The sequence below is a fragment of the Oncorhynchus kisutch genome, linkage group LG14 (assembly GCF_002021735.2).
Source record: "Oncorhynchus kisutch isolate 150728-3 linkage group LG14, Okis_V2, whole genome shotgun sequence".
NCBI lineage: Eukaryota > Metazoa > Chordata > Actinopteri > Salmoniformes > Salmonidae > Oncorhynchus > Oncorhynchus kisutch.
This window is the reverse complement of record NC_034187.2, coordinates 38,656,399-38,671,945: the sequence shown is the minus strand read 5'-3', so window position 1 is coordinate 38,671,945 and position 15,547 is coordinate 38,656,399. Positions and strand designations below refer to the sequence as shown.

Sequence of the window (15,547 nt, the reverse complement as noted above, 5' to 3'; positions counted from 1 at the left end):
TTGCAGGCAGAGACAAATAAATTAGTAATCAATACTTATTGAAAGTGAAAATGCTCAACGTTTGCTCACCACAGTAGCCTAACCTATGTGCGCAATGTGCTTTTTCCTTTCCAATGATGATAAAATGTTTTGATTGTACTCCAACTCACGTTGGTTGAGCGCCCTCCTCTTCTTTCCATGATCAATATTTATTTGCAGACACTGTAGTATACTACAATCTAATCATGTTTAAGTTAATTTAATATTCAAGTTAACTGCCACGTTGATTCTCCGCCCAAATATGTGCTTTTAAAACAATGGGTAGGCTAACGTATACAAAGCAGAAAGAGGACCGTTTCCAAATCATCTGGAACGCATTTTGTTGTGTTACAGCCTGAATTTTTTTTTTTATCACCCATGTACACACAATACCCCATCATGACAAGGTGAAAACATGTTTTTAGAAATGTTTGCAAATGTATTGAAAATTAAATACACAAATGTATCATTCACACCGCTGAGTCAATACATGTTAGAATCACCTTGGCAGCAGTCTTTGGATTGTACAATATTTACAATAATACTTTCCAAAATGTTCAAGCTCTGTCAAATTGGTTTTGATCATTGCTAGACAACCATTTTCAAGTCTTGCCATAGTGGAGTAACTACAATGTTGTTTATCCATCCTCAGTTTTCATTAAACTCTGTAACGGTTTTAAAAAGTTACCAATGGCCTCATGGTGAAATCATCTGAGAGGTTTCCTTCCTCTCCAGCAACTGAGTAAGGAAGGATGCCTGTTGTTGTGACTGGGTATATTGATACAGTATCCAAAGTGTAATTAATAACTTCACCATGCTCAAAGGGATATTCAATGTCTGCTTTTTTTTACCATCTACCAATAGGGGCCCTTCTTTGCGAGGCAATGGAAAATCTCCCTGGTCTTTGTGGTTGAATCTGTGGTTGAAATTCACTGCGCGACAGAGTGACCTTACAGACAAAATGTGGAAAAACAGGGTGGTCATGATAAAGCATCTCTCTATCCCTCTCTCTCTCTCTCTCTCTCTCTCTCTCTCTCTCAGTGGTGACACTTTATAAGTTCCAGCTAAGGGAAAGGTGAGGGTGGGGGAGGGTTTCAAAAGGGTAAGTGATTGCCCTCTAGGGGGCGAGGGGAAAAAAACAGGCCCCAACCTCCAATAGCACTGCTGGCTGCCACCCAGAGCACGACAACGGGGGTGCAGTCTGATCTGAACACTAGCAGGGAGGGAGACCTACGCTGTACTGCTGCCTCCTGACACAGCAAACTCAACAAGGAGAGAGGAACTATTAGCACATCGTTACAACACTGTATATAGACATAATGACATTTGAAATGTCTTTATTATTTTGGAACTTCTGTGAGTGTAATCTTTACCGTAGATTTTTATGGTTTATTTCACTTTTGTTTATTATCTACTTCACTTTCTTTGGCAATGTTAACATATTTCCCATGCCAATAAAGCCCTTAAATTGAAATTGAATTGAGAGGGAGACCAGACATTGCATGGTGTCGGAGCAGGGTGTTTAGTGCATGCATGCACCTAGACCGGCGTCAGGCCACATCAACATTATGCTAAAGAGCAATAGCATCAACAGGACGCTCTTTATAATATATTAGATACAGTTGGTTGATTGAAATATTATCTTACTTTTTGGAGTGGTTATAAATGGATTAATATTATACTACTAAACACTGTTTAAAAAAATATTATTTTTATAAAATCACCAAAATGTACATTGCTCATCATAGTGTAAATTATTAGAGCATTATTAAAGCAAATTATCCTAAAAACAGGTGAACTAATGAGATTTTTAAATGTATTTATTAAACAGCTGCATGCGATTAACAAGGCCTGAAAACGTGTGATTCTGTTGTTGCCATTTAGCCTAATAACTGAATTACTCTCAAGGCTACTGAGGTCCACACGCCACTGACGATAAATGTATCCAGTCCAAGCGCTGCAACAGTGTCCAAGCGCCACCTTCAGTGTATCCAATTTAGGCGAAAAAAGAAACATCAACTGTAAACTGATACATTTTCTAGGCGCGTGAGTCGGATACATTATTACTGGGCTACTGTGCGTATCTCCAACTCTTTCCATGCTGACAATCTGACTGCATTTCTTTCAGCACGACTAAAATCATAAATGGAGAGAGTTTTACAATTTGCGCTCCTCATTGGTTGTTCATGTTCCGGGCACTGTGAGTTAAGTGTATGTTTAATATGCATGTCTCGCGCAGCATGCGTCCAGACACCCGTACAACACTACCTACCTCCAAATCCCACCTCCAATGGGAGCTAAGGAAGGGCGGTCTAAAGGGTTAAGGGACTGTATGGACTCTGTTGGGCGGAGTGGAGGGGACGTGATTGGACACTTATCAATGACGTAATGGACATGAAAAACCCAATAACTAGTTAAGAAGGCAGTTTGTAAATCTGGAAAAGAGAACCGAGTTTGAGACATAGAGGACGTGGACGCGTTGGTGAAGCGAATACAAAGACTTGGCAGTGGGCTGTTCGATACTGCAACGTCTTGGGGAAGATAACTTTAAAAAGAGACCATGGTGCAGCACACCGACAACAGCGAGACGGAGGGTAGCATGTCCAGGGAGGCTACAGATTCAGAGGAGAGCGAATTTATGGCTTGCAGCCCCGTGCCGATAAACCCAGACTGGTGCAAGACAGCAACCGGTCATATAAAGAGACCTATGAATGCATTTATGGTTTGGTCTAAAATTGAAAGGAGAAAGATCATGGAGCAGTCTCCGGACATGCATAACGCAGAGATTTCCAAAAGGCTGGGAAAGCGATGGAAGATGCTAAAGGACAGTGAAAAGATTCCCTTCATCAGGGAAGCAGAGAGACTCAGGTTAAAACACATGGCTGATTATCCCGATTACAAGTATAGACCGAAGAAAAAGCCAAAGCTCGACAGTTCAAAACCATCAGCACCATTTCCTGAGAAATCTAGCAGCAAAATGGCAAAGACTCCCGGGAAGAAATGCTCAAAAATAAAGGCTAAGACCCAATCTAAATCGTCTCACAGCTACGGAGATGACCGTGTGTTCCCCAAAATTACAAAAACGGTTAAAACTGAACTCACAGATGATGATGACGCTGATGAATACGAGGAGGCCTATGGTATGCGGATTAAACAGGAGGACGAGGAGCAGATGAGGCTGTATAATGTAGCAAAAGTTCCCGCGAGTCCAACTTTGAGCTCCTCGGCTGAGTCCGAGGGGACCAGCATGTACGAAGAAGTACGGAATGCGGCACCGAACAGACTGTTTTACAATTTCAAAAACATTACCAAGCAGAGCACAATGTACCCTGCTTCCGTCTCACCAGCATCTTCTAGGTCAGTTTCCACATCTTCCAGTTCCAGCGAGGACGCGGACGACTTGCTTTTTGACTTCAGTTTAAATTTCGCCCCCAGCGCTCACGGGCAGGAGCTGGGAAACACGAATTCAGGAAATCTTTCCCTCTCTCTTGTGGATAAAGATTTGGACTCTTTCAGCGAGGGCAGTCTGGGCTCTCACTTTGAATTTCCAGACTATTGCACACCAGAGCTCAGTGAAATGATAGCAGGGGACTGGTTGGAGGCGAACTTTTCTGACTTGGTGTTCACATACTAAATGTAAAGTATCCGAGTAGTAACAGAGAATGATAAATGAAATGATGTCCTGTTCAAGTTGTTCCTATAGCCCTGCCTCCTCTGTGGTTTCTAGGGGTCCGGGGGAGGAGACGAGGTGAGGTTTGAGGAATTAGATGCTTATGAAGCTGGTAGCCTACTGTAGCAAAAAAAAAAGTCTGCAGACGTTTTTCTGGCAGCATGACAGGGTTTTATGGATTTTTCTGTAGGTCTACCATTACTATTAAACTAAAACGGACCGCAAAGGGAAACATCTGTGAACTTCTATGCATCTTATCCTCTTAAAACTGCAGGGAGCTGAACACGTAGGACTGTGGACTGACCTAAAGAAAATCTGTGAACTGACATCGTTCAGGATGTTACTTTTGCAACGGTTTTATGTCATTTCTATATGCCGCAAACGTTTTTTTTTTTGTAACTGATTCCGTTTACCTCCTGATTTGAAATTAAGCAGCCTAAACCTCTTCAGAATACAGGTGTGGAGGAAACATTTTGATACATAACAGACCTCATCTTTTTAAAAGAAAAGTAAGATATTTTCAGGCATATTTTTGTACAGTTAAAAGGGAATGTTCTTACTGTGCTTTCAGTGAGTTTCAGGCACTTCTTCCCTTTATCATTTGTTTTTCGCATGCAAGGAAGTCCTGGTTTTAAGGATTAAGTTAAATTAAAACTTGCATCAAAATGCCTTGTGGATTTTAAGGTTTTGTACAGTTGTAGAGCAGATTTGTTCAGTATTTGTAGACGATACAATGGCATCACGGGGACAACATACCTCAGTGCTGGGACTAGTTTCAAGATTGTATATGTACTGTAATATAGTAAAGTTAGGAGTTTATGTATATCATACTCGTGATATGTGGATGGGTCCCAAATCGCAGGTGTGAAACTGGATTTTGGTATTTTTTATGGCACATACTGTTTTTCCCCCTCATTGTTTGTGCAATATATACTCTTAAAATACAGACCATCTGCATTTTTGTAGCAAGTGATGGAAAAACAGCCTTGTGCACTGTCAACATCATTATCTGTCATGATGCGGAAGTCTGCCTTGACAGAAAATGAATAAATCAGCTGGAACTGATACAAAATGACTTAATATGGCCATGTGGTGTGATACATTTAAAAGACAAAACAAAGATACCAATTTGAATTTTATTTGACCCACTAGTTTACATATTGGGCATATCCAAAACATATCTCAACCAAGCTGCAAAACCCCAAACTTCTGGAAGGAAAAAAACTAATAGAAGTACTGCAAGTGGCATACTTTTATGTGGGTGGTCTGGCAAAAGTCAAACGAGCAAAGCAAAAAAGAACATTCCATAGTCCTGTTTCATAAAATGAAACATTTTTTTATTTGAAACTGAAGACTGCCTTCTTTTCTTAAACATTAACCATAAAACCTGTATTTATGTTTCTTGCACTTCAGAAAGATATTGTTTTTTTTTTATGTGGGTCTTACATATGAAGTCTGTTTGAATACAATGTTTGGAACATGACCTAATTATATGCCGGGAAAATGTTAAAAGGTTCATGGCAGTAGTTATTTCACGTTCCAAGTGTGAATCTCTCTTTGACTCATCTTTTAATAAACAAGTACATACCACCATCAACTGTCCTTTCAGTTTGTGAATAATGCATCATGTAACACGTGCTACTTTGTTGATCGTGAGATGGTGTCATGACAGAAAATGTTAGATGCGTATTTTTGTCAGAACAGACCGCTTCGTTGCCATAGAACACATATAAATTATATTGCATGGGAACAACAACAATATTGCTTAGTATATACATATTGCATAGGAATAGTAAATGATGAGTACATAACAACATTGCATATTGGCCAAACTCAACTGAAAGGGATTCAAACTGTAAAATCACATTGAATAAAAAGAACAGGTATTCATACAAACTACAGTCTTGAAATATGTTGCAATCTACATTGAGTGTACAAAACAGTAGGAACACCTTCCCAATATTAATTTTCAACCCCTTTTGCCGTCAGAACAGCCTCAATTCGTCAGGGCATGGACTCTACAAGGTGTAGAAAGCATTCCACAGGGATGCTGGCCCATGTTGACTCCAATGCTTCCCACAGCTGTGACAAGTTGGCTGGATGTCCTTTGGGTGGTCAATTCTTGATACACACGGGAAACAGTTGAGCGTGAATAACCCAGCAGCATTGCAGTTCTTGACACACTCAAACCGGTGCGCCTGACACCTACTACCATAGTCCGCTCAAAGGCTGGTACATTTGTCTTGCCCATTCACCCATTCACAATCCATGTCTCAAGCCTTAAAAATCCTTCTTTAATCTGTCACCTCCCCTTCATCTACACTGATTGAAGTGGATATAACATGTGAAATTATGAGTGATCATAGCTGGATTCACCTATTTAGTTTATCATGGAAAGACTCTTTTGAACACTCAGTATATATGTTCTCCTGTTACTTGCATACTGTGCCTATAAGGACACCGTAGCTTTAAGAAATTGAAAATCAGTCTCCAGCAAACTGAGCAATGTGATTGGGGAGATTGCACCTCCTCTTAGAAACGGTGTTGGTAACCAGAGAAGGCCCTCTCAGCATGTGTGCCTTCCTAGAGCCTACTGGCCAGTTTGCTCCCACTCAATGCCTGATTCAGAGTTTCCCATCTGAGCTAAAAGACAACACATCAGTCCTAGAATAGAAATGATTACATTCCAAGAGGTAAGCGAATAGAACGCGCACTACTGCGTGCATCCATTTAACAGCGGTGTATCATTGCTGTTAACCGGGCAAACTGAAATATGTTCTAAAGCATTGTCATGTTATCTTCACTATTTAATTTTTTTAAGCAAATATTGAAGCGAGAGGGAGAGCGTCCTATCGGTTATTGATAGACCTATGTGTGTAATAACAACAGCATAAGCATCACTCTTGACTCCTCATCCTTAGGGGGAAAAGTAAGACTTTCAGAAATACACATGACTTGAAGGTTGAGCAGTATGATCAATAGCATACATGTAGAAATTATGTTGGCAGCAACAGAGGTTGAGAATAAAGTTCTCAATCAACTAAAAACCCACATTTAATATACTCTGTTGGATTACTTCAGTATAAACAAGAATGTATTGTAAAATACATGACATGATTGCTGTGTCGGTTGATGAATAGGGACCGTACATATACAGTGCCTTCAGAAAGCATTCCCTTGACTTATTCCACATTTTGATGTGTTGCAGCCTGAATTCAAAATGGATTAAATATAAGTGTCCTTACCCATCGACACACAATACCCCGTAATCACGAAGTGAAAACATGATTTTAGAAATGTTTTGAAAAACTTAATGAAAATGAAATACAGAAATATTATTAAGCATTCACAACCCTGAGTCAATACATGTTAGAATCAACTTTGGCAGCGATTACAGCGCTTAAGTCTTTCTGGGTAAGTCTCTAAGACCTTTGCACACCTGGATTGTACAACATTTGCACATTATTCTTTTTTAAATTCTTCAAGCTCCGCTAAGTTGGTTGTTGAACATTGCTATACTGCCATTTTCATGTCTTGCTATTGGTTTTCAAGCTGATTTAGGTCAAAACTATAACGTTGTTACTCATGAACATTCCGTGCTGTCTTGGTAAGCAACTCTAGTATATATTTGGCCTTGTGTTTTTGGTTATTTCCCTGCTGAAAGGTGAATTTGTCTCCCAGTGTCTGTTGGAATGCATACTGAACCAGGTTTTCTTCTAGGATGTTGCCTGTGCTTACCTTTATTCCATTTATTTTTATCCCAAAAAATACTCCCTAGTGATTGTTGATGACAAGCATACCCATAAGATAATGCAGCCACCACCGTGCTTGAGACTATGAATACTGGTACTCAGTGATGTGTTGTGTTGGATTTGCCACAAACATAGCACTTTGTATTCAGGACAAAGTTTTTTTTTAAAGCGAAATTTTTTGCAGTTTTACTTTAGTGCCTTATTGCGAACAGAATGCATGTTTTGGAATATTAATTATTCTGTACAGGATTCCTTCCTTTTCTCTGTCATTTAGTTCACTATTGTGGAGTAACTACAATGTTGTTGAACCATCCTCAGTTGTCTCTTATCACAGCCATTCAATTATGTAACTGTTTAAAAGTCACCATTGGTGACCATGGTGAAATCCCTGAGCGGTTTCCTTCTTCTCCGGCAATTGAGTTAGGAAGGACGCCTTTGTAATGACTGGGTGTATTTATAAACCACCCAAAGTGTCATTTATAATTTCACCATGCTCAAAGGGATATTCAATGTCTGCTTTTTGTATTTTTCTCCATCTACTAATAGGTGGCCTGCTTTGCGAGGCATTGGAAAACCTCTTTCGTCTTTGTAGTTGAATTTGTGTTTGAAATTCACTGATCGACAGGGACCTCACAGATAAGTGTATGTGTGGGGCATAGAGATAAGTTAGTCAGTCAAAAATCATGTTTAAAAACTATTATTGCACATGAAGTCCATGCAACATATAGACTTCTTTTAAGCAAATTTTTACTCCTGAACTTCTTTAGGCTTGCCATAACAAAAGGGTTAAATATTTGACTCATTACATTTCAGCTTTAAATGTTTTATTTATTTGTACATCCTGCCTGATGGCAATGGTATAGGCTGGTGTCGGTGGTGTAATGGCGTGGGAAATGTTTTCCTGGCACACGTTATGTCCCTTCATACCAATTGAGCAATGTTTCCATTTCCCCCGAATAATTCATGCTGTTCTGGAGGCAAAGGGAGATCCGACCCGGGAATAGATGGGTGTACCTAATGAACTGGTCACTGAGTGTATCTCAACCAGAATCCATACACATAGCACACAACATTTTGAAATATCAAAACTAATTTGTGATGGTTTTCACTTTTCATACTGGCGTCTGACAAGGCTGACTTTAAAACCATGGAGATGCTGCCTTTGTCACCACTGAGAACAGGTGGACACAAAATGTCACCAGTAACCTATCAGAAGTCAGGAAGCGCCCTGCATGGCTAAAACTGATCTGTGCGAATCACACCAATGGAATCTAATGATGAATATTTGCCATGCGTGACTGCACAGGTTTAGCCCTCCCATTAAGTCAGTTTGCAAATCTGTAATAAAACATTTATCTAGCTATTACTTTACCTGACCTATTGGTCAAAGGTACTAATGGATTCCCTGGCAATTCCCAATAGAATCTGAACATTGATTTTGTGTTTCTCTGAAATATCTGCTCTGGGCTAATGCCATTGGTACACGGTGAAATGAAATTAGTGACCCGTTGAAATTTCCCTTCTATTTCCTCCTTAAATAAATAAATGAAAATCTAGAATTCTCGGGAGACATTGAATGAGATACCATCCAAGGCAAACTCCAGGCAGGGGAAAATGTCAGTGACAAAAGAAAGTAATTTCCAATCCCTTGAGCTCTTAAATCATTCATGTAACCCGGTATGTCATGGCCAAACGCTGTACGTGACACCTATACAAAGCCCTCTGCCAAAGAACTGAGGGGCTGATGGGTGATTTTCTGATTTGCCAAGTTACTTAAAGCGGACATCCGAACAATTTCATCACCGTCTCGGCCCCGAGGCTCAGTCAAACCCTAGGTGGCTCATTTCTGTCATACTCTGTCGCTGTCGAATCAGGCAATTATAAGGTATATTCGACGATTTGCACAGATCTCTGAGTCTTTCTCCTCCCATTTTTTTGCTATCCATGGTGTTGCAGCAGCAACATGTTTAACATCCCCTATCTGGCTAGCTCAGAGAGACCCAGGAGGAACCCTGTTGTGCTGTGGCTTCACATGTCCCCTTCCCTCAGTGGGGATGGTCTGATAAAACATGGCTGTGGGAATAGCTACAGTAGCTTAGCCTCCACAGCTAAAGGTATCAGAACAACACAGCGCTGGTTTGCCTAAAGATAAACATGTTTGGTGTCGGTAGAATTGACGAGTGGGCAGGATTTGTGCCTCCTTCAAATCTGAGTTTTAATGAGGATGACACCCCTCAAGGCCTCTCTACATGATGATATGTAGGCTCACCGTGCTGCTATATTACAGTCAATACTTTGCCCTTCCCTTTCCTGCAGCCGAGCCTGACAGTTAACTGCGATGATACAACAACAACAGAGGCTACCGATCCCTATTGTCCCAGGTAGTTCATGATTTTTCCAGGATCCATTTTTAGGATGGAGAAGATGGAGAGAATGTGCATTTGGATACTCATTTATTGTGTAATCTTATGCACCAGCTCATATCTGCACCTTTTAATGTCCCCCGTAAATAGTCCTAGAGAATTTGTCTGTGGAATTGGCTGCGTAACAGGCCAGTGTCCACTGCTCTCATCTTGGCCCCGGGCCTTTCCTTCTGTTGATGGGTATCCATTTGCCGCTGCTCCCTCTGCATGGGAAATGGTGGGAGAGAGGCAGAGAGAGAGGGGGAGAGTGAAGGAGAGAGAGACACGTGGAAGGCAGAGAGTGTGAGAGAGAGAGAGAGGATAGGTGGAAAGAGAGGAGGGAGGGAGAGAGAGAGAGAGAGAAAGAGAGAGGATAGGTGGAAAGAGAGGAGGGAGAGTGAGAGAGAGAGAGCAGAGAGAGAGAGCATCAGTCCCATCTGTTACAGTGATATTTACCATCGCCATCTCTTCACATTTGTGAGAGGGAAGGCGAAGGCAAATCCCCCCCCCCCCCCCCCACAGTATTTCAGTACCCAAGCCAGCACAGCGTAGACAGAAATGCACTCTCAATATAAACAGGGGTTAACCTTTTACTGTAGTGGACTAAATCAGGGTCACACAGAGGGTTTCTTGGTAGTCTTAAACAAATCTACTTTGAAAAACGTATACACCTCGCACACATGGTTATGGGCTTAAAAAAAAGAAGACACCTGTACCATGTCAGATTTGGAGTTGAAATGTATTCATTTCTGAGTTTGCCATCCAATATTACACTTTATAATCTCAATAATACACAAAGAAGACTGAAATATGACAAAACCGTTTGACATAGAAACACCAAATTTCCTTCAGGTTTTTTGCAATATTTGTAATTAGTTATGAAATTATAAAAAAAAATATTAACAACGTTCCACCCATGGGGCACTAGAGGGAGATTTGGTCATGTGCTTGCAGGAAAGGGGTATAATATTTGGACTAAATGGGCCAAAGAAACAAATGTAGAGGAGTTACTGATATGTTTTGTAGCTGGAAGCAACCCACCTGGGCTGTAGGCAGCAGCAGTGTCCATGCACAACTTTGTCACTGGTGTGCTGTGTTTTCATTATGTCTTGCGTCACAGATGGGTTGTTGAAGATGTAATTCACAAGGTGCCATGGTCACTCCCTAGCCACACCCATAGACATTTCCTGGTTTGAGTGAGGTGTGTCAGAATGGTGGCAGCTGTTGAGATGAATAATTATTTTATAATTGATGTATTTCTTGTTGGATTCTATTGTACTTTGATTCGGAGACAGGGCCTATACATTATCGTTGATTTGGGGGGAATGTGGGTTTGATTCTGTATGCCAGCAGATTCATTTGTGAATATACATCACTTTTTGCATGACATTCGTGTCCTCCCTTTTCTATTAGCGGTGTTGGGTTTAGTGCTAACTGACCGTTATAAAGAAGTAGCCAGAAGGAAATAGGCTGTGTTTAGTGGTAGAGGTGACCGTCCAATTGTCATACAGGACACAACAGTAACAGTTCAATCACAGCTGTAAGAATCCACTTTGTCAGGTGGTAAAATCTCATTGGCAAAGGTCACCCATATTATTTCTGCGGAGGTCATTTGAATGATCTATCCGTAAGACAGGAGCTCCCTGTAATGACTGTGAGCACACCTGCTTCTGTTCACCATAGTTCTCTGTTAGATTGAATCAAGTCCCTGCACAGACATATCCCTTTACATAGAATCTGGGACTTGGATGTGTGGACGTTAGCTGCACTGTGTGTGATAAAGTTGGCTGAGAAGGAAATGTTTAACTCCCCATAAAAATAGGAGGGGGGGGGGGGGCATCAGAGTCATTCATGTTAACTGCATACTGATTAACCTCCAAGCGTACAAGATAATCTAGTTTTGTTTTGGGCGCAATAACACAAGTTGGTTGGTTTGATTGTGGTCAGTTTCTGGGGTTTGTGGAACCTTGTTTGGAATTAATTGTAACACTTTGCTCTATGTTTATCTCACAGGTTTACAGTAAAACCCCCCCACAGCCTTTTGCACTTTCCAACATGACGCTGTGTATACTTTAATCTCCACAAAACGCACATTAATCCCCAATATTAGTCCAATATCCCAGTTAGAATGCTATATATGGTATAATGTTATATTTTAATCCAAATTGGAATCTTATTGAGTTACATGTGGTTGGATCGCGAGTAGATTTAGGTATTTCAGCAGTATGTTAACCGTTAACCCTTGAACTAAAAATAGATCTAAAATCCACAGATAATGCCCGCCCTCTCAAATCAAATTTAGTGGAATATTAGTGATTTAGAGCTGTTTGTCTGCTTGCTGAAGCAAAGTCTGTTTGGTTGGATGCCTAGATGCCACATATCCCCCCCCCCCGCCACCACTCATGCCCCCCTTTTGGGTGGGAGGGAGGACATGAAAGGTGAGGAGGGAAGGAACTTGTATTACTCAGCTAAAGTGACAGACTATAGCTTTGACAGAATACATTGTTTCAGTTAGATTCTTGAGTGAATGTTTAACTGTTTCTTCACAATTCTGCTAGTTCAGCAAAGATGATCACAGCACCCACAGCCAAGCTTGCGATTAGAGGCCTACGTTTTGAAAATCCCCTCTCATGGTATTCTCCTCCTTTCCCCTCTGACTCATAGGCTCTTCTGTCTCTAACTAGTGATAATGGCTAAAAACATCCAGGACCCCCGACTCTCCTCCCTCTCACTCAGGCTTAAGTCATACAGACTAGGACAAAAAGCTTAAGGCTATGCAGTTTTTGCCCCAAGCCTGCAGCCAGTTGGCCATTCATATTCATCTGTAATCTAATACTGTGCTGTGGCCTCTGTTGGGCCCCTGGTGGCCCTTCCCCTCCATGTTCACCACCACACAAGCCCTCTCTCAAAACGCCCCTCTCTACACAGTGACCATTGTAATCCCCAGTGTCCATCTGCTCTCTCCTTCAATTCATGTGTTACCCAGGTTACCCCATCAGGGCACCTCCTTCACAGTGAGCATCAGCACGGGGTCTCATTGGAAACGTCTCAGCTGCTTCTGTAAATAATTAGCACCCCGAATCCCCCGGGGCACTTTACAGGAAGCATGGGTTACTAGAGGGGCTGGGTTTTTAATGAATGCAATGCGACACGGTTTTTGATAGCACCCCCATGTCTCAAAAAAAAAAAACATGTCCCATCTAGATTTAATATTGAATGTGGAGAGAGGGAGCTAAAAATTGACATGTTTTTCTCTCCCTCTCTTGTTAGCATTTTATGCTGTCGATCTGTAAGGCCAATGCTGGATCAGCAGACTCCTCATTATAGGTTTATGCTTCTGATTTCATATGGCGTTGTATAATTGAAAGAGAGTGGCATCACAACACACAAACTCAAAATAGCTAGCCTTTTTCTCAGTCATTTGCATCATTTAAACGGATATCGAGCGAGCCAAGCTATTTTAAGTGATGCCACATGCAGATAGTCATTTGTCACCAATTACGCCAATGTGTCCTTTTGTTAAAGTAATCCAATTTCCACTAAAGAAGTGAAAAGGGCCTCCCTATCTGCCTCTCTGACATTAGCTAAGGCAAAGCCTACCACTATTATACAGTGAGCTCCAACAGTGACACATTTTTGTTGTTGGCTCTGTACTCCAGCACTTTGGATTTTAAATGATACAATGACTATCATATTAAAATGCATACTGTCAACTTTAATTTGAGGGTATTTTCATCCATATTGGGTGAACCATTTAGAAATTACAGCAATTTTTGGGACCAAAAGTATTGGGACAAATTCACGTATATGTGTATTAAAGTAGTCAAAAGTTCAGTATTTGGTCCCATGTTCCAAGCACGCAATGAATACATGAACTTGTGACTCTACAAACTTGTTGGATGCACAAATATCATACCCCCCAAGACTCTCACCATTGCAATAGGGAGGTTAGTATTTTGGGGGGAGTATGATATTTGTGCGTCTGTAACTTTCTCACTCATCATTACTAATGAATCATGAAGGATTATCCATAATCATGGTAGCATCCAAATGAATGTAGAAGTGATTAGAAACATATTTTATTCTTATTTACAATAAAAGTGACTCCAAATTGACACAATGTAATTATTTACCATTCATTTTTATTGGTCCAAAATAATCTGAAACACAAGCAAAACAAACAGCAAATGCATCCATCAAAATGGTTGAGTCACAAGCTTGATGTAATCATTGCGTGCTAGGAATATAGGCCCAAATACTAAACTTTTGACCTCTTTTTTTATACATATAAGTGAATTTGTCCTAACACTTTTGGTCCCCTAAAATAGGGGGGCTATGTTCAAAAAGTGCTTCTAAATGGTTCACCCGATATGGATGAAAATACCCTAAAATTAAAGCTGACAGTCTGCACATTGTGTCATTTCAAATCCCAAGTGCTGGAATAGAGCCAAAACAAAACAAAAAATGTGTCACTGTCCCAATACATTTGGAGCTCATTGTATATGATAAAACCCTCTCTCACCATTGCATTATCAAAGTGACAATGGTTGCCAAAAAGTCCATTAAAACCTCTTGTACGTGCTAATGTTCATTGTGCATCTAGCGATGCATATTTAACTTCCAACGATGAAACTGCCAAGATACATTATAAGTGGAAAATACTATATTCCTTCTCTATATCTCTCTCTGTATCTCCCCACTCCCTCCCTGAACTCCAAACACATCCCCGACATTTCTTTTTGGGAGGGATATTTAAGAAAATGTATCACTAAATAATACACGGGTTGCCGATGAACAATTCATATGTAGTATGGCAAATCTATATCCATTATTGAAAAAATGTAATATTCATCAAATATACAGTACATTGCAGCCCACGAGCTACACCTTCAAGATAAGCAGGATAACAAACAAGCAGATCTATCGGTATCTCGGGGAGTTCAGAGCTCAGTCGGCTGCTCCCATCTCCTCTTAACAGGATTTGCGAGATGATTTTTATTGGCTCCCCTGAGTTCCCATAACTGCTTGAGCTTTACAGACTAGACTAGAATAACATGCAGTCTGGTCATACTGACAGTAGACAGGACTCTGCAGAGAGTAAACGCACACTGGCACAAATGTAGTGGTGTAGTACGCAGGGGGCAGCTGCAGGCTTGCAGGTGATTCAGGGGTGTTTTTTTTTTTAGATTGTCTTGGGCCTGTGGGGACTGGTGTTCTTCAAGGGCCTGTACAGTTGAGACATGCTGCATGGACTCTGCTGGTCTCGGTTGTTCATTTGCTTGGTTGAGCACCTCGCTGAGGCCGGGTTCCTACTAAGAAATGCTGTCACATTGTGCCATTACGAATACTCACAGGTCCCCAAACCCCACTACAGCAAGAAATGGACACCACTGCTAGATAGTGTTTGGAATGCCTTATTTTGTCGAGCACTTTCCGAAACTGTTTTACAGAACACCACCAGAGGAATGAGAATATATCTTCTCATACCGCAGAGTGCTTCTCTTATCGTAGTGAGCATATAGCCTAGGACTTGGATTGTGTTTTTGATATCAAGTTTAGCTGAAATTGTCCCATCTGTGAGGAGGAAGTGCAAGTGAAAAAGTCCATTTTAAACCTGTTTATAAGGCCAGTGGACTGCGTCTACTCAAAGTCACATGACCTTGGCTCCCTCACCTCATTGATAGGATGCTCGGCATCTATTTTTA

General features: G+C 40.9%; 1 protein-coding gene across 1 annotated transcript; it reads left to right on the top strand.

Moving 5' to 3' along the window:
• Positions 1-2,345: 2,345 nt before the first annotated feature.
• Positions 2,346-5,281, top strand: sox11a (SRY-box transcription factor 11a). Its single transcript, XM_020500885.2, has one exon. The coding sequence runs from the start codon at positions 2,579-2,581 to the stop codon at positions 3,650-3,652; it is 1,074 nt and encodes a 357-aa protein (XP_020356474.1). The 5' UTR covers positions 2,346-2,578; the 3' UTR covers positions 3,653-5,281.
• The last annotated feature ends 10,266 nt before the right edge of the window (positions 5,282-15,547 follow it).

Coding starts and splice junctions, on each gene's coding strand:
- sox11a (XM_020500885.2), top strand. CDS start 2,579: ATGGTGCAGCACACCGACAACAGCGAGACGGAGGGTAGCATGTCCAGG.